At 41.9% G+C, this 20,634-nt stretch overlaps 1 protein-coding gene across 1 annotated transcript in view; it reads left to right on the top strand.

Annotated features, from left to right (window-relative positions):
* The window catches only part of maneal (mannosidase endo-alpha like), a 35,670-nt gene extending 15,036 nt beyond the window's left edge, over nucleotides 1-20,634 (top strand). Inside the window, exons 2-4 of the mRNA XM_033045474.1 lie at nucleotides 2,815-2,924; nucleotides 15,652-15,728; nucleotides 19,930-20,634. Of these exons, the coding sequence (XP_032901365.1) occupies nucleotides 2,815-2,924; nucleotides 15,652-15,728; nucleotides 19,930-20,566 (824 nt within the window). The 3' untranslated portion in view covers nucleotides 20,567-20,634. The remainder of the gene's footprint in view (nucleotides 1-2,814; nucleotides 2,925-15,651; nucleotides 15,729-19,929) is intronic.

Raw genomic sequence — 20,634 nt, 5'->3', positions numbered from 1 at the left:
ACTGTCATTCAAGACTTCAAAGAAAAATCATTCTAGTTCCTTGCCGTTTAGTCCATTGAATTTATGAATGGTATAAAAATATAGGGCAGATATTCCAGCACTGAAGTTCCTGGAAATGTATTGATTTTATTGCTCGTTGATTATCACCAGTCAGACCATTTGCAAATTATGCGTGAATATATTACTGCTTCAAGCAAACTAATTAGGTCAAACACCTCATTATCATTGTCAAGAGTCCTGTGATTGTGTATCTAAGGTAACAATTTACAAAGTAAATGAATCATTCCTGACAAAGGGCAATTTTTATGTATTCCATTTTGCAGCATGTGGTAGATTTGTACATAAAGATTTACAGAACATCAACTTTACACTTAAGTAGGTCTTAGCAGGGCTTGCTGAGATCAGAAGGAGAACTAATTAGAGATGGAGGCTGGAGCCCATATTTTACATCAATGATCAACTTGTTTTGGCCCATAAACTGCAGTGAGGCTCCCAGCTGTATTAAGGAGCGTAATGTGTGAGTCGTGCTGACAATGTTAATGCATGAGCTGAACGTTGCTATAATCACACATCAGCATTCACCTGCACTATCCTAAGACAGTACTGTGCAAATATATTGGAGACACAAGGAACGGCAGGTGCAGATTACAAAAAAGAAGACACAGTGCTTACCATTTTAACTCCACTTCCTATTCTCATACCGACCTTTCTGATCTGAGCCTCCTCCATTGGCAGAGTGAGGCCACATGCAAACTGGCAGAACAGCACCTCATGTTCCACTTGGGTAGCTTACAACACAACAGTATGATCGTCGAATTCTCCAATTTTAGGTAACTTCTACTTACCCATGGGCTCATAGGGAGAATATGCAAACTCCAAGCAGACAGCACCCGAGGTCAGGCTCGAACTTGGTCTCTAGTGCTATGAGGCAACAATGAAGTTAATTCACGGATAGATGTTAAGACAGTGGGAGTGCTGCCCTTCTCTATGGGTCTGGAAACTGAACTGTGTAGCATTGGCTTTTTTCCCCCCACGTTATCCAACAGTGACCATTACCAGTTCATGCCCCAGACATGACCATTCACTTACTGTGTGAGTCACCCTTGTGTCTCTGAGGCAGTTTCTACATGGGGTGTGTGGAAATATGCCATTCCTAATGCAGTAGCAATGATGTGGAATTTGGATGACATTGTGGAGACACAATAAACTGCAGATGCTGGTATCTTGAGCAAAAAAAAACAAAGTCCTGGAGGAACTCAACAGGTCAGATAGCAACTGTGGAGTGATCAGTCTGAAGAAGGCTCCCGGGTCAAAACGTCGTGTGTCTATTCCTCCCACAGATACTGCCTGCCCTGCAAAGTTCCACCAGTACTTTGTTTTTTAACTATATTGTCCTGGGACCCTGCCATCTTTGGACAATGTGATCAAGTAAGATAATCAACTACATCTCCAAAGGTTACTGGGGATGTTACTTGTCACTGTGCCATCATGAAACATTTCTATTTATATGGTGAGTTTCAGAAATATTGAGATGTTAAGAGCATTTTATTGCCATATGGAACAATTAAATTCTTACTTGTAGAAGCGGCACAACAGATTGTAAACACTGCACTCAGTAGATATCTTGAAACACATCATAGATAATTAACTGATTTAAGTATGATTATTATTTTACTACAGAAAATAGGCAACAGAGCTTCACTTAGACATGCCCCACATATGCAATGTGGAAAGGACCTCCAAATCTGCTTTTTAGTGAATCAATTCAAAGGATAGATTTTGGCTGGGTCACCAAATAAGGTTTCCTCTGTTCTTCATTTAATGCCAAGACATTGTATGTAACAATCTAAGAAGTTTAACCTCGTCCAAAAGACAGCAGTGCAACATTCCCTGAGTACCTGAAATGTTGGCTGAATCTTGTGGTAACTGTCTGTCGAGTGTGATTTGAAACAATAAGGTCCTGATTCTGAAGACAGAGAGCTACCACAGACTCTAGGTTACTGTTGACCGCTGTGGCTCAATGGGTCATCACTCTTGCCTCTGCCTCTGCAGGTTGTAGGTTCAAGTGCACCCTGGAGCCACGGCACAGTCAACCTCACAGCTCACATCCTTCTCAACGTGCTTCTGGTCCTCCCAACTCCATGAACACCAAGAGTAGACCCCAATCACAACCAAATATGGTGCCACCTTCACCTTCCCCCACCACCACTATTTAAGCTGTTGATTCTCCCCATCCCTAGCCCCACACGCTCATCATTCAGACCACTGGGCCCCATCGCCACCACATCACTATTCAAACTGGCAGTCTGCAGTCTACTTCTATTCGATGAGTTGTGACCATTAGATCTGGGTTTGTGTGGGACTTTAGCTGAGTGGGACTGGTCCTGTTTAGGGGTTCATACTTCACAATGGTCCAGCAAAACAATCTACAATGGGTTGACTTGGTGTCTCTTACATACAGTGAAATATTTCCACCCGGCTGAACCAAAGAAAAATGAGTCAACACATGTGCTATCATTGGCTTTTCTGCTCTAGCGACCATGTTTGGCCACCTACCACTTGTCAGGCTTTGTCCCGACCCCACCTCTCTTCCAGCTTTCTCCCCAACATTGCAATCAATCTGAAGAAAGGTCCCAAACCCAAAACGTCACCCAGAGATGTTGCCTGGCTTGCAGAGTTACTCCAGCACCTTTTGTCTTTTTTTGTAAACCAGCATCTGTAGTTCCTTGTGTCTATATGCTTGTGAGTTGTTGTTTAATAAGGTATAACAATTTCTGTACGACCATCAGTGTGTTTACTCTCATCCACTTCTAGGGGTGTTAGTGTTGTCCTGGTACCCTTCTGGACTAGAAGATGACTACAGTGATCCAGTGGATGATCTAGTACCTGCCATTCTGGATGCTGCAGAAAGATACAGTTTAAAGGTAGTACTCTGGGTTCTAACTCTCCCTCTGTCTTTCCTTCCTTCTATCTCTCGCTCTGTCAGAAGTTTCCTGTAATTTACTAGATGGAATGGGGAAACAAAGAGGGAAATTGAAAGGAGACACAAGGAACTGCAGATGCTGGAATCTTGAGTAAGTGCTGGAAGAATTCGGCAGGTCAGACATCATTTGTGGAAGGAATAGATCTGAAGAAGGGTCCTGACATGAAACGTCGCCTGTCCATTCCCTCCACAGATGCTGCCTGACCCGCTGAGATACACTGGCACTTGTTTGTCAAGAGATTAAAGGAACTGCATAGGAATTCAAAAATAACCATAAATGGGGACTGAGTGTGAGTGTTATGGTCCACAAGACAACCTATGCAATGAACCAGCAGCAGGCCCGATTCATGGATGATTTAACAGACTGCACTGTTTAAAGTTGAGCTTCACTCAGAAGAAAGTTGATAATTATTCTGCATCTAATCTCACCTGTGAATATAAGGGATTGTGACAGCAGGCAGCACAGAAACAGGCCCTTCAGCCCAAATATCCATGCCAAGCAATGTGCCCAACCAAATTAGCCTGTATCCCTCCAAACCTTTTAAATGTTGTCATTGTAGCTGTTTCTACTACTCCTTCCAAAGAGCCACCTTACTCTGTGTGGAAAAATATACCCTAAAAATCCCTTTTGTATCTTTCCCTCCACATCACCTTCAACCTATGCCCTCTAGTTTTAGACTCCAATACCCTGTAGAAAAGACTGTTTACTCACTGAATCTATATCCGTCATGATTTTATAAACCTCTATAAAATCACCCCTCAGCCTCTTATGTTCGAAGGTAAAAAGACTCCAGTCATCCTCCCCCCCTCGTTGCAACTCAAACCATATTTGTAAATATTTTGTGCCATCTTTTCAATGTAATGGCATCCTTCCTATAACAGGCTGACTAGAACTGTTCCAAATGTGGCCTGACCAAAATCTTGTTGAGCTGTAACATGACATCCCAAATTCTGTACTCAATATCTTAGTGATGAAGGCGAATATGCCTTCATTATTCTACCGACCTCTGTCGTTACTTTAACGGAACTATATACCTGTACCTCTAGGTCTCTCTGTTTTGCAAGACTCCACATGTCCCTAACACTTATGGTGTAAGTCCTGCCCTGGTTTGTCTTTCTAAAATTCATCACCCTGCATTTATCTGAATTAAACTCCATCTGCCATTCCTTGACCCATTGATCAACAATCTTACATAACCTTATTCAATAACTACTATATCACCCCTTTCAAAAACATAATCCGCAAACTTACTCACCATTACCATATACATACTTATCCAAATCATTAACATCAATAACGAACAACAGTGGACCCAGCACCGATCCCTGAGCCACTTGTTACAGGCCTTCTGTCTGGCATCGAGTCCACTACCACCTTCTCTGTCTCCTACCTTCAAGCTCATTTTCTAACCGATTGGATAGCTCACCCTGGATCCTATGTGATCTAACCTTCTGGACCAGCCTATCATGTGAAAACTCATGTCAAAGACCTTGCTGAAGTTATTTTATTTTATTGTCACATGTAACGAGGTACAATGAAAAGCTTTTTGTTGCGTGCTATTCAGTCAGCTGAAAGACTCTATATGATTACAATCAAGGCATCCACAGTGTACAGATAGAAGATAAAGGGAATAATGTTTAGTGCAAGATAAAGTTCAGTAAATTCTGATTACATATATTTCAAGGGTCTCTAATGAGGTAGATAATAACTTCTCTCTAGTTGTAGATAGCATGGTTCTGTTGCCTGATGACAGCTGGGAAGAAACTGTTCCTAAATCTGGATGTGTGCGTTTTCACACTTCTATACCTCTTGCCTGATGGGAGAGGGGAGAGGGGAGAAGAGAGAGAGACCGGGGTGAGACTTGTTTGTGATTATTCTAATGGCCTTGCTGAGACAGCATGATGTGTAGATGGAGTTAATGGGAGGTTGGCTTGTGTGATGGTCTGGGCTGTGTCCATATATTCCATGTAGACAAGGTCTACCTTACTGACCTATCAATCTTCTTGATCACCTCTTCAACAAACTCAATCAAATTTGTGATATATGCCCCTGCACCAGTGCTTTTGTAACCTGGTTGCTACCTCTATCTGCAGGATAATAGCTGTCCGCTACTACGGACAGATGGCTCAGGATAAAGAGGCAAATGAATTATAGGACAGCTTTTCAAATGTTGATTGAGAATATAGAACTGCGGATAGTGCGGCTGCCTCACAAATCCAGTGACCCGGGTCTGATGCTGACCTCGGATGCTACCTATGTGGAGTTTGCACGCCCTTCCGTGTGACCGCGTGGGTTTCCTCTGTGGGACACGGTGGACCAAATAGACCATGCTGTACCTTCAATCAATTACTTGGTGTAGGGTGGGATGTGGTATGGGGAGGCACTTGTAGACAACCATTAAGTTCAGAGCTGTGTAGCAGAGTTTAAGATGGCCCAGTCACTAGGGTAGACACCCTGGATTCTAGGTTGGTGAAGGGAGGTCATTTGAGAAAAAAGAGACTCTCTCCAAAATTTATTCCTAAAACATGCAAATTCTGTAACTGATTAATTATCGGAGGCTCTAGCCATAATATATTTCTAAGATATGCATATGCAGGTGGCTAATCTGACACCTCTAATTAAGAAGGGAGGAATAGATAAATGGATAACTGCAAACTGTTAGTCTAATATTAGTGGGTGGAATATTTTTGGAATTTGTAATTTAAAGTTAACGAGCATTCAAAATGCATGCATTAATTAAAAACAGCTCGTGTTAAATTGTCTGAAGGTAAATTGATGAGGTATTTGACAATTATAATCACTTTTTAAAGAAATTAACAATGTCTGAATTGCTGCAGATAGTGTCTACGCGCTTTTCTAGAAAAAAAAAGATATGCATCAAAAAAGCAAAAAGCAAGCAGAGATAATTCAAAGTGACTAATGTTGGATAATGGGCAGGAAACTGTTCGTATCTGAGAGGAAGGTTGTGAGTAGTCTCCTGATGCCTCAGTATTCGAATGGAGAGATGATCTGCACAGATACAGGAAAATATAGCATGGATATAAAACTCACAGCAATTATAAAATATAGTAGAATGAAGACACATAGGAAGTGTGATTACAACAGGGCATTATCTTTTAGTATCTTTTAGATCTTTTGGATAGATCAGCCAAGCATTGATGGGTTGAATGGCCTAAATCTACTACGTAATAACTTACGAAGTTATGATCTTATGAACTACCAAAATAAAAAAAAGGGTGGGAGGACAAAGGCCAGAGATAAAAAGATATAATATGTGAGACAAAAGGATTGAAGAGTTGTGAATTGTGAAGCTAGAGGGAGGAATGTAGGTGAAGGGGGAGGGGAGAAATAGGTGCAACTCCAGGCGCAGGAGAGGGGAGATTATATGAGGGAAGAAGGGAGGGGGGGGATTATGTAGTTATCTAAAATTGGAGAATTCAATGTTCATCATTGGGTTGTAAGCTGATCTGATGGATCAGGAGGATAGACACAAAATGCTGGAGTAACTCGGCGGTTCAGGCAGCATCTCTGGAGAAGGAATGGGTGACGTTTTGGGTCGAGACCCTTCTTCAGCTTTTTGTGTCTATCTTCGATTTAAACAAGCATGTGCAGGTCCTTCCAACACAATGGTTCAGGAAGGCCCAGGACAGAAAAGTCAATATAGGAATGGGAAAAGTTAAAATGGTTAGCAACCAGGCGATCCTGCAGGCCTTGACGGTCCAAGCATAAGTGTTCAGCGAAACGGTCGCCGAGTCTACGCTTGGTAATTAGATAAAGCTTTAAAAATGTAATTAGGAGTTGGTTTTTCCACCCTCTAAATGGTACATTTAGATCTTTGCAACAACTGAAATTATACATCACATTTAACTATAAAAAGTTTGACGTTTCACTGGAGCATAATTGGACCAAGAAAATGAAACGAGGTTAAAGGGGACATTAGAATGGACGACCACGGACAATGTCAGAGGTCATTTTCTTAAAGGGAAAGAGAAGTTTATTTTGTCATTAAAAGACATAAACCAATTGATATGCTGATGCGAATTGAAATATACAAAAAATTCCAGTGCCTAATGGCTATTAAATATTATTAATTGCACAATATATTTTGGTATTTCCTTTTATTTTCTGAAGTTAATGCATGCTAACTGTAGCTCTGTATAGCTCTGTGGCTGATTAAAACTTTTAATTAATTTTCTGGGCCGTGATTAGACACGGGAGTCTATTGCTCCTTTCAGGCCGATTCTGCATTGACATTTATTATCCTGACAACCAGGGAATGAGTTGAGCAAAGATGCTTTCATTTCGGCTGATGGATCAGTGTTCTTATTTAATGAGCTGTGTTCTCTGCTCAACTAAGCCTGCAATGCACTTTGAATCTCCATTTTAATCAGCTGGTGCAGTGCAGTTGTTGGATGTGGAAACTGAGTACACACTTGTAGGGCATCAATAACCTCACACTCACACAAATAAATAAGAATTCTTTGTTTGGAACATGTTTGGTGGGAAATAGTTTATCTTTTTTTAGCCTCTCCCCCCCCCCCCCCCCCCAGTTTAACATGCATATCTGATTTATTAAATGGTGCCCATATTTATTATGCTGCTAGATAGAATTTGTGCAGCATTTACACAAGGAGAGTTTTAAGATGCAGCATGGAAACAGACCCTTTGGCCCACTGAGTCCACACCAACCATTGATCATCCATTCACACTAGTGCTCCGTTCTCTTGCTTCCTCATCCACTCCCTACATTTTACAGTAACAAATTAACCTACAAATCCACAAGTCTTTGGGATGTGGGAGGATCTGGGGGAAACCCATGCAATCAAAGGGAGCACATGCAAACTCCACACAGATAACACCCGAGGTCCAGATCGAACCCGATCTCTGGTGCTGTAAGGCAGCAGCTCTACCAGCTGAGCTACTGTGCCCCCTGAGTTTGCTGTCATTTGTCAATTCTTCAGAAAGACCTCATTGTGACCAAACTTGCAATGAGTTGAGACCATCTGCGTGCGGTGTTCTTACGATGGATTGGCCTGTGGGTGAAACTATCATCTTTAAGGCAGCCAATATATCTGCATTTAAGTGGTGCCTTCACAACAGTCATCCAAAGCACTTCACAACCTATGGTGTCATGTAGGACACATAGTGTGACTAATGTGCATGCATTGCAATCTAACAAGATAATCTCTTATTATTCAAACAGCACTGTTGAGATAATAAAACAAAGTGAGCAGCATAGGTAATAAAAATCTCCTTTAAAATCTTTAAAATCCTGTCATGGGTTTTTTTTTCATTCATTGGAAATAGTAGATAGGACCTTTTTTCAATATCTTAGCAAGGTCAGAACATAAGCACTCCCTAGTACGGTGCTGGCTAAACAACCCCGAATATGTGCTCCCTCTTAATTACAATTCACAAATAGCAAAATGAACCAAAGTAAAATACCCTTCTTCTCCATATGCAGATTTTGCTCTAATTCTTTGTGATTTAAAACTGACACAAATTCACAGAAAATCATACCGTCACGCTCACTGTGAAAGTGGCCTCATACCTGAAAGGACTAAGAAAATTTGTTTGTTTTAATCAGAGAAACAAGGAAGTGCAGATGTTGGTTTACAACAACAAAAAAAGCACAAATGCTGGAGTAATTCAGCATGTCAAGCAGCATCTCTGTAGACCATGGATTGGTAAAGTTTCGGGCCTGGACCCTGATGAGTGCGAAGAAGGATCCCGACCTGAAACATCACCTATCCGTGTTCAACAGGGATGCTGCCTGTCTGCGGTTATTCCAGCACTTTGTGTATTCTTTTTTTGTTTCAATCGCTTTTTAACATGGAATTAATTAAATTGTAGAATGCAGTGAGGTATAAATAAAAGTGCAGTTGGACCCATGACAGGGTTTTACTTGTGACATAGTCAGCACTCCAGAGTGTAGAAATTCTGCAATGTCATAGAATCTGCTGCGTACTGAAATAATTTGACATTGCAGAGTTCAAAAATAATAATTCATGAAAGAGAAATGGAAAGAAAAATCTTTAGACCATTTAGCTCATGTCTATCAGGACTGGTAGGAGGACATTTGGAAAATCTTAATATAATTACGAGTTGACATGATTTTTTAAACTGAGTTTAGTTTAGTTTAGCGATATAGCAAAGAAACAGGCCCTTCGGCCCACCGAGTCCGTGCCGACCATTGATCACCCATTCACACTAGTTCTGTTATCCCACTTTTTCATCTGCTCCCTACACATTAGGTGCAATTTTACCGAGGCAAATTAACCTACAAACTTTGAGCTGGGCTAAAGAGCGGACAAGAAGATATAGCTTATTTGGATTTTCAAAGAGCAGTTGATACTCTGTAAAAGGTCACTACACAAGATAAAAACTCATGTTATTGGGAAGGTATGTTAGCCAGGACAAAGAAAGAGAGATGGTGTAAATGAGCATTTTCACATTGGCAGTCGGTATCCACTGGGGTGCCATGGGAATCGGTGCTGGCCCACAACTATTTACAAACTAAGTGAACCAAGCAAGTGTACTGCAGCCAGATTTGCTAACAGTACAAATATAGATGGTGAATCAAGCTGTGAGGAGCACACAAAGAGATTACAAAGGGAAACAAAGTAGGTTAGGTGAGTGGGCAAAAATTCAACTAGAGGAACAGAACGAATATTGTTCAAAGGGTGAGTCGGCTGAAGTACAGAGGGACCTAATTCTCCCTTTTTTTCCCTCCGATTATAATATTGGGGGCCATTCAGCCATCTATTCTATGCCAGCTCACACAGCAACCTATTAATCCCCCAACAATTTTCCTGTAACCTATTCTCTTTGTTTTCATTTTTGTTATGTAGAATCAATAAAATTACAGCATGCAATGAGAAATTTAAAGTGCAATTGGTCAGCACGGTGGCACAGCGGTAGAGTTGCTGCCTTACTGCGCCACAGATGCAGGATCGATCCTGACAACGGATGCTGTGTGTACGGAGTTTGGACGTTCTCTCTGTGACCGCGTGGGTTTTCTCCGGGTGCTCCGGTTTTCACCCACATTCCAAAGACGTGCAGGTTTGTAGGTTAATTGGCTTTGGTAAGAATTGTAAATTGTCCTTAGTGTGTAGGATCGTGTTAGTGTACGGGGTGATCACTGGGTGGCACGGACTAGGTGGGCCGAAGGGCCTCTTTCCCAGCAGTGTCTCTAAACTAAACTTAACTAAATTGGGCCCATGAAAAAGTGTCATTTACACTTTTTCTCACAGAGAGTTGTGAGTCTGTGGAATTCTTTGCCTTTTTTCTTTGCCGGTTTTCAAGAGAGAGCTAGATAGGGCTCTTAAAGATAGCGGAGTCAGGGGATATGGGGAGAAGGCAGGAATGGGGTACTGATTGGGGATGATCAGCCATGATCACATTGAATGGCGGTGCTGGCTCGAAGGGCCGAATGGCCTACTCCTGCTATTTATTGTCTATAACCAGCATTTCAGAGTGTAGAAATAATGCAATGTTATAGAATCTGCTGCGTAATGAAATTCACATTGCGGACCAGAAATCATGTCAGAACTTTATGCCAAAACTCAAAACACTGGAGGAGGTTGGCAGGTCAGTCAGCATATGTGGAGGAATGGACAGGCAACATTTCAAGTCAGGACTCTTAGAATCATAGGGTCATACAGCATGGAAATAGATCCTTCGCTCTAACTGCACATACCAACAAAGATGCCCCAGTCCCACCTATCCGCGTTTGGCCCATAACCCTCTCAACCTATCCAATCCATATGCCTGTCCAAGTGTCTATTAAAGACTCTTCTTTAGACTGATTACAGGAGGGAGGTTGAAGCTCCCTGGATAAGACAGGTGGGGCTGGACAAAGCCTGGCAAATGATAGGTCCAGTTTTATCCTCCTTACTACAATCAGTCTGAAGAAAGGTTCCAATCTGAAACATAGTCTGTCCATTCCCTCCACAGATGCTTCCTGACCCACTGACTTCCTCTGACACTTTGAGTCTTGCTTAAGAGTCCAGCATCTGCAGTACATGATAGCCTCATAATTTATGGTAGACAAAAATGCTGGAAAAACTCAGCGGGTGAGGCAGCATCTACGGAGCGAAGGAAATAGGCAACGTTTCAGGTCGAAACCCTTCTTCAGACTTCTTCAGCCTCATAGTTTATGTTAGCTCACAGAGCAATCCCATCTATTCCATTCTCCCACTTACTCCCCTGCAATCTATTCTCTCTCATGGGCCTCCTTGGCTCTTCTGCCATCTACATACACTGGGAGCAATTTACAATAATCATTTAAAGAAACATATGATAAACGAATAGGTCGCCTGGGCTTATATTCACTGGAATTTAGAAGGATCAGAGGGGTTCTTATAGAAACATATAAAATTCTTAAGGGATTACACAGGCTAGATGCAGGAAAAATGGTCCCCATGTTGAGAAAGTCTAGAACCAGGGGTCACAGTTTAAGAATAAGAGGTAGGCCATTTAGGACTGAAGTGAGGCAAAACTTTTCCACCCAGAGACTTGAGAATCTGTAGAATTCTCTGCCATAGAAGGCAGTCGAGGCTATTTCACTGGATGTACACCTCCCATCTCAAGAGCAGGACTATCTCTACCATGGTTTCCGCCTCCATCTCTCCTTGTGCAAAATCTCTCCTTGGCAAAATCAAGAGGGGAACGGATTGGGTGAAGGCACAGAATCTTTTAAACAGCATAGGGGAATCAAGAACCAGAGGACATGGGTTTAAAATGATAAGCAGAATTAGGCCATTCGGCCCATCAAGTCTACGCCATTCAATCTATCTCTCCCTCCCAACCCCATTCTCCAGCCTTCTCCCCATAACCTCTGACATCCGTGAGAGGAAAACATTTTTATAGGAACCTGAGGGACAACATTTTCATCCAGAGGGTGGTGGGACTATGGAATGAGCTGCCAGAGGAGGCAGTTGAGGTAGGTACTATGACAACACTTAAAAGACACTTGTAAGATACAAGAATGGGTTTACGGGTATATGGGCCAAATGCAGGCAAATGGGACTGGCTGAGACGGGCATTTTAGTCAACAAAGTTAAGTTGAGTTGAGCCGCAGCGCCTGTTTCGGCGCTGTATTGAAACTGATGGAAACTAATTTGATGTCAATCTATGGGCTGTAGATTTATTTAGTTCCTGTTGCTCACAGGAGCAGAGCTGATAGTCATCATCTCATTTGATCCAGACTACGTCTGAACCGTTGGTCCTCAAAGCTAAAGCACGATGTTCTTGTTCTGCACAGCATTGATTTGCCAATCTCTTTGAAGTTTTTAAATCTTAACTTCCCACACACTTAGAGGATGACAAGGATAAGGCAATCAATACAGATAAACCAAAGTACTTAAATACTGTCATGTTCTCATTCTGATCAATAGCGTCTGGCTATTGTTGGTTGGGGAAAAAAATAAACCCAAGCATGCCAAGGTCAGCAGGAGAGCAAGTAATTATGCATTTAAGTTCTTTAAGAGTTGTATCCATTTTTTAACAATACATTTTGATCATCAATGTTGAGATACCAAATTAACAGGGCAATTCAAGGTGCAAAACTACACCTTGTTTGTTTACGGGAATGATATGGTAGCATTTATTATCCATCCCAAAATCCTCTTCAACTGAGTTCAGGTCAATCACATTGGTGGGTTCTGAAGTCACAGACAAGCAAGACTGGGTAAATGTAACAGTTTCAATCCTTGAAGGATACTCATGCACCAGTCATGATTTTGGGACAATCCAGTAGTTTTGAGATTACCATTGATTTAAATGAAGGACGGAATAATCAGAATGTGTCTTGCATGCCAATGTGGTGATAGAGTGGAGTCGTTTGTAACTGTGAGTACTCCAGATTATTTTTGCTCTTTAGCTGCCAAATCAGGATAATAACCTATAATAACCAAGCCCAATGTTGCAACTAACCATCAAGCTAAAACGGTTGTAGTGATTCTTCTAGGGTAGATAGGTCCAGAGAACCATAAATGTCCAGGCAGTGATATGAAGGACACTAATTAGCTAAGAAAGGATGTTTGAATATTCTTGAGGGAGGTAGTAGTCGCTCTACAATTCCAAATAGATCTGTTATCCATTCACATTAACCAGGAGAGAAACACATTGCTGTTATATTTTTAGCCACGGAGACCAAATTCATATGCAGTACTCCATCTTAATGGGCTCATTTTGGCTCTCTGCTCTTTAAGGAAAGTTTCTAGAGTAATGTCGCATGGCAGTGGGCAATGTGCTGCTTTCTGTGGTTTTAGGAACTTGCATTATTGCAACTTCGTCAAGCCTTGCCCACAGTGTAATCGCAGGAATCAGCTGAACATTGGACGTGCATTCTAAATGGTAACATTGCACAGCTAGAAATGCATTTTGTTTTAGGAATTGGAAGATGGGGGATATAGAAGTCTGAGAGGGAACTTGGATAGGGTTCTTTATTGATTTGTAACCTTGAGTGGTTAAAGATACGGGTGAAGATGTGGGTGACGAATGTGTTTAAGTGGGATAATTTCAAGAAAATTCTACCGCATGAGGAAGACACAAAACAACCATCTCCAAACCACATTTGTACTGACAGAGTAAACACAAGCCTTCGCCTTTCAACAAGATTCTGGCTGATCCTGCGCTTTCCCAATTTCCATCCTCTGTCCATGTTGCTGCCCAAGAAACATCACCTTCACTATTGAATCCATTCAAGAGTTGAGCATCGCAGCTCTCTTCCAAAGGTGTATCACCTTCACTTCAAGAAATTATTCTTCAATTCAAAGATAGACACAAAATTCTGGAGTAACTCAGAGAGACAGGCAGCATCTCTGGAGAAAATGGATAGATGATGTTTCGGGTCGGGACACTTCTTCTATCTTTGGTAGAAACCAGCATCTGCAGTTCATTTTTATTACACCTCCTCAACTCAATCGTTTTTGAAGATGATGAGCCTAGTTTTCCCCATTCTGCAGCTGGAGGAGGATACCGCTCGGCATCAACCCTGTCAATCCTTCTCTGAACTTTGTTTGCCTCTATGTAATCATTTCTCATTCTTTAAATTCCATGTTATCCCACTTTTCCGTCCACTCCCGACAGACTAGCGGCAACGTGCAGAGGGCAATTAATCCATATATCTTTGGGATGTGGGAGGAAACCTGAGCATGAGCTTGATGGCAACAGGGAGAATGTGCAAACTCCACACAGACAGCACCCGGGGTCAGGATCGAACCCGAGTCTCTGGCACTGTGAGGCCACTGTTCGGTCTGAATGTCTGTTTTTATTTCAATTATTAGGCCTATTTTAGATATGGTAATTTTAATTTTTAAAGCTATATGTATTTATTCTGTTTTTATTAACTGCACTGACGGGAATTGATTGAGAAACAATTTTTCCTTTCATCTGTGTATGCAGGTACTCAGTTAAAATGACATTAATGTAAATACTGAATACTGACTCCGTAAGCTGCACCACTGTGCTGTCATAGTATGAGCCTAGTGATTGCTGATACAGTTCAGCATTTTAAAACGATAACAGGGCTACACTGGCTCAGATTATACCTTACGCTGCAAGAGGAACATATGCTTCGTTCTGATACAGGATTTTGACCCGAAACGTTGACCATTACTTTCCATCCACAGATGCTGCTCAGCACGATGAGTTCCTCCAGCAGATTGTTTTCGAGCTTATTTAAATTATTCCTTATGATCCATGTTCAATATCTTAAGCTCATGTTCAATATCTTCTTGACAAATAATAAAGTCAAAGCTAAATGAAAAATGCTCGGCCTATTTCCATCAGAGAAGCATTGAGTTCAAGTTGATGAAGTTCAGCATTTTAAATCGATGACAGGAGAAGATTGCATTTGGGCTGATGGATTGATTATGTGTCCGATTTCAAAAAAACAAACTAAGGAGTATTGATAGAATTGTATATCAAAATATTAGTTTAGAAGCCAAAAAATATTCTCTTTCACTATGTCATCAGACTCTTGGATAGATATATTACCAAAATGTGAAACTAATACCAACAGAATGAAGCTAGATAGTTTTTCTGAGATGCCAGAGCATCTCAAGTAAGTGAAAGGTACCTCTACTGTTACCAACACTATGTCTCATAACACCCTGCCCAACCATTTCTCACCATATTGTTGTGGTTATCATTTATATAACCATATAACAAATACAGCACGGAACCAGGCCATCTCGGCCCTTCTAGTCCATGTCGAACACTTACTTAGACACATAACAGACCTTAGAACATAGAACAGTACAGCACAGAATCAGGCCCTTCGGCGCACAATGTCTGTGCCCATCATGATGCATATCCCTCCATTCAGTGTGCCTCTCCGAAAGCTCCGTAAACCTCATAACTCATATTGCACCAAAGTGAAGAAACCATAGAGGGTGAGGTCCTGGGGATTTATCCACCTTAAGGCTTTTCAAGACCCTCAATACCTCCTCCTTCCTAATCACAAACTGCCCTAGCATTTTAGTATTCTCCGCACTTATTTCACTGCCCTCCACGCACATCCCGAGACTCCAAGCACAAATCCCCTCCTTTATCCTTGAGCGGTCCAACCTTCTCCCTGGTTAACCTCTTGTGTATAATGTAGTTGTTAATGTAATTGCCTTTTGTCTTTTTAAATTCTGTGCATCATTATTTTTCTTAGGTGGCATTTCATATCTTGCCATATACAGGACGCAACGAGCGCTCGCTGTATGAGAACGTCAAATACATCGTGGACAAGTAAGTGCTTGTATTGAACAAATCCTCATCCAAACTCCCATCATACATGCTAAGACAAGTTTAAAAAAGGGTCCCAACTTGAAACATCGCTCATCCTTTTTCCCCAGAGATGCTGCCTGACCCGCAGAGTTACTCCAGTGCTTAGTGTCTAAGTTTAGTTTAGTTTGGAGCTACAGCATGGAAACAGGCCCTTCAGCCTACCTAGTCCATGCCAACCATCTGCCACCCGTTCACACTAGTTCTTTGTTATCCTACTTTCTCATGCATTCCCTACACACTCAGGGTAACTTTTTTAAGAGGTCAATTGACCTAGTTACCCACATGTCTTTGGGATGTGGGAAGAAACAGGAGCATCCAGAGAAAACCCACGCGGTCACAGGGAGAACATGCAAACGCCACACAGACTGCAGCCGAGGTTAGGAACAAACCTGGGTCTCTGGTGCTGTGAGGCAGCTGCTCTACCAGCTGCAAAACCGCGCCCCCAAAAGTGATGAGAATGTGTGCTCTAAGGGGAATGGACATACAGTGGCTTGCAAAAGTATTCATACCCCTTGAACTTTTCCACATTTTGTCACGTTACAACCACAAACGTAAATGTATTTTATTGGGATTTTATGTGATAGACCAACACAAAGTGGTGCATAATTGTGAAGTGGAAGGAAAATGATACATGGTTTTCAAATTTTTTTACAAATAAAAAACTGAAAAGTGTGGCGTGCAAAAGTATTCAGCCCCCTTTACTCTGATACCCCTAAATAAAATCCAGTGCAACCAATTACCTTCAGAAGTCACCTAATTAGTAAATAGAGTCCACTTGTGTGTAATCTAATCTCAGTATAAATACAGCTGTTCTGTGAAGGCCTCAGAGGTTTGTTAGAGAACATTAGTGAACAAACAGCATCATGAAGCCCAAGGAACGCACCAGACAGGTCAGGGATAAAGTTGTGGAGATGTTTAAAGCAGGGTTAGGTTATAAAAAAATATCCCAAGCTTTGAACATCTCACGGAGCACTGTTCAATCCATCATCCGAAAATGGAAAGAGTATGCCACAACTGCAAACCTACCAAGACATGGCCATCCACCTAAACTGACAGGCCGGGCAAGGAGAGCATTGATCAGAGAAGCTGCCAAGAGGCCCATGGTAACTCTGGAGGAGCTGCAGAGATCCACAGCTCAGGTGGGAGAATCTGTCCACAGGCCAACTATTAGTCGTGCACTCCACAAATCGGGCCTTTATGGAAGAGTGGCAAGAAGAAAGCCATTGTTGAAAAAAACCCATAAGAAGTCCCGTTTGCAGTTTGCCACAAGCCATGTGGGGGACACAGCAAACATGTGGAGGAAGGTGCTCTGGTCAGATGAGCCCAAAATTGAAGTTTTTGGCCTAAATGCAAAACTGCTATGTGTGACGGAAAACTAACACTGCACATCACCCTGAACACACCATCCCCACTGTGAAACATGGTGGTGGCAGCATCATGCTGTGGGGATGCTTTTCTTCAGCAGGGACAGGGAAGCTGGTCAGAGTTGATGGGAAGATGGATGGAGCCAAATACAGGGCAATCTTGGAAGAAAACCTGTTAGAGTCTGCAAAAGACTTGAGACTGGGGCGGAGGTTCACCTTCCAGCAGGACAACGGCCCTAAACATACAGCCAGAGCTACAATGGAATGATTTAGATCAAAGCATATTCAGGTGTTAGAATGGCCCAGTCATAGTCCAGACCTAAATCCAATTGAGAATCTCTGGCAAGACTTGAAAATTGCTGCTCACAGACGCTCTCCATCCAATCTGACTGAGCTTGAGCTATTTTGCAAAGAAGAATGGGCAAAAATTTCAGTCTCTAGATGTGCAAAGCTGGTAGAGACTACCCCAAAAGACTTGCAGCTGTAATTGCAGCGAAAGGTGGTTCTACAAAGTATTGACTCGGGGGCTGAATACCTTCGCACGCCACACTTTTCAGTTTTTTATTTGTAAAAAAATTTGAAAATCATGTATCATTTTCCTTCCACTTCACAATTATGCACCACTTTGTGTTGGTCTATCACATAAAATCCCAATAAAATACATTTACGTTTGTGGTTGTAACGTGACAAACTGTGGAAAAGTTCAAGGGGTATGAACACTTTTGCAAGCCACTGTATTTCTCAAACAGAATGGGAATAAAAACATGTTAAACATTTGAGGCCATTTTCACACCTTCTTTAGTATAATTAGTCCTATAAAGGGGCAATGCAGTTTAGTGTTGGGGAAGCTTCAACAACATAAGGCATGTGACAATTCCATATGTGTGCGTAATCGTAATCACACAAGATAGAATGGAGCGATTACAGGGCAGAAGGCAAAACATTATTTCAACCAGCATTTCAAAGGTCTTTTATTGTCACATGTACCAATTAAGGTACAGTGATATGCGAATTACCATACAAAATGTGAAGTAATGTGTAAGTTGACATTCTGGCTTGAATCTGACATTCCACTCATTGATCATGACTAAAACTAATCTCCACCCCACACTTCTTCCAAGGTAAACAAGACAGTAGCTAACAAGAGAATCCTCAAATACAAATTTCGCTGTCAAAGATTTTGTTATCCAGATGGAATTTTATGAAAGTGCATTTCAGTATTTTACTTGAATTTCACATGATGCCTCTACTGTTTAAAAGATTCAAAACCAGTTCAGAAATGGATAACCTTATTGTTTAGGTTGAGGTTTTTCTATTGTTACATCTACCATGGGACAGTGAAAACCTTTGTTTTGGATGCTATCTAAAGAGATCAGATATACCATACATAAATACACAAAAGATAGAGCAAAGGGAAAGATACAGTCAAGAATATCATTGTAGCGCATCCGTTCCATAGGCAGAGTCTCATGCCCACAGTAGGGTAGAGGTGAATCAGACTGTAGTTTATGGAAATACAGTTCTGAAGCCTGATAACAGAGGAAAAGGAGGTGTTCCTTTGTCTGGTGGTATGTGCTTTCAAGCTTCTATACCTTCTGTCGGATGAGAGCTGCAAGGAATGACTCTCTGAGGCAGCATGAAGTGTAGATAGAGTCAATGGTGGGAAGTCTGGTCTGAGTGATGGACTGGGCTACATCTACAACTCTGCAATTTCTTGCAGTTTTGGGCAGCAAATCAAGCTGTGATGCAACCTGACAGAATGCTTTCTATGGTGCATTTGTAGATGTTTGTAAGAGTCACTGGAGATGCCCTGTCTCCTCAGGAAGTGGAGGTGTTTGTGTGCCTTCTTGGTCGTCGCACCAATGTGGTTGGTCCACGACAGATCACTGGTAATATTAACTCAAGGGAGGTGAAGCTCTCAACCATTTCCACAATCTGCACCCTAGATGCTGATTGGGGCATGTACTCCACCACACTTACTGAAGTCAATAATTTGCTTTCGTCTTGCTGACATTGAAGGTCAGTTATTGTCTTGACACCACATCACTAAGTTCTCTACCTCTTTCCTATACTCTCATCTTTTCATGGTTCATGATTTGGCCCTCAGTGATGTAATTGCAAACGTAGATGGAGTTGGAGCCAAATTCAGCTGTACAGTTGTGTGTGTGCAGGGAGAACTATGGGATACTAGGTAAGCAGCTTATCCTCCACCATTTTGTGTCTACTTTGATTTAAACCAGCATCTGCAATTCTTTCCTACACACGCAGCTTACCTTACTGATTGTGGTCTGTGGGTCAGAAAGTCGAGGATCTAGGTCAGAAGTTTGGATGGGATTATAGTTTTGAAGGCAGAGCGACTGTCGATAATAGGAGACGTAAAATATGAGTTTTTGTCGTCTAGGTGTTCCAGAGATTAAGGCAACTCAAGTAGAATAGGTAGAGTGAAGGGGAAGATACAGAGTGCAACATATAGTTCATAACTGTTGTGGCACACCAGTTATACAAAGTCCAATGTCCTTAATGGAGTAGAGGTGAGTTGAATAGCGCCCTAACTTATGGAAGGACCATACAGTGGCCTGATTACAGAGAGGAAGATGCTGTTCCTGAATCTGGTGGTACACTCTTTCAATCTTCTGCCCGACAGAAGAAGGGAGAAGGGATGAACGGGGTGGGATAAGTCTTTGATTAGGTTGGCTGTTTTTCCGAGGCTGGGTTCACAAGGTTTTCTTTTGAGCAGCAATTTTCAAATCTGTTACGGCTTGTTGTCTAAGAATTCTTCTAACAACTTATTTTTGCAGATATGGAGACCATTCAGCCTTTTACAACTACAGGACCAGCACTGGGAGATTACTACCCATGTTTTACATCTATGACTCCTATCTGACACTCCCAGCAGCCTGGGCCAATCTCCTCACCCCCTCTGGTTCTTCCAGTATTCGCAATACGCAGTATGACGGCATATTCATTGGGCTATTGGTGGAGGAAAAGCACAAACAGGACATCCTGGAATCGGGATTCGATGGATTATACACTTACTTTGCGTCCAATGGCTTCTCATTTGGATCATCCCATCAAAACTGGAAGACTATCAAGACTTTCTGTGACAGCAACAACCTGATGTTCATTCCAAGTGTGGGGCCTGGGTACATAGACACCAGGATACGCCCATGGAATAATCACAACACAAGGAACAGGGTCAGTGGGAAGTACTACGAAACAGCCCTTCATGCTGCCCTCACAGTGCGGCCAGAGATCATCTCCATCACGTCTTTCAATGAATGGCACGAGGGCACCCAGATAGAGAAGGCCATGCCCAAGAAGATCGCACAGTATACCTACTTGGACTACCAGCCACATGAGCCAAATCTGTATTTGGAGTTAACCCAAAAGTGGGCCGAACACTTTAGCAAAGAGAAAGAACAATGGCTGATGTAAAATATTTACAACTGAACTTTGGCTTTTGTTTTTCTTTAAATAAATTGGCAACATGTCTTTTCCCACTA

This window comes from Amblyraja radiata, chromosome 27, assembly GCF_010909765.2.
Source record: "Amblyraja radiata isolate CabotCenter1 chromosome 27, sAmbRad1.1.pri, whole genome shotgun sequence".
Classification (NCBI taxonomy): Eukaryota; Metazoa; Chordata; class Chondrichthyes; order Rajiformes; family Rajidae; genus Amblyraja; species Amblyraja radiata.
This window is presented reverse-complemented; position numbering and strand designations above follow the sequence as displayed.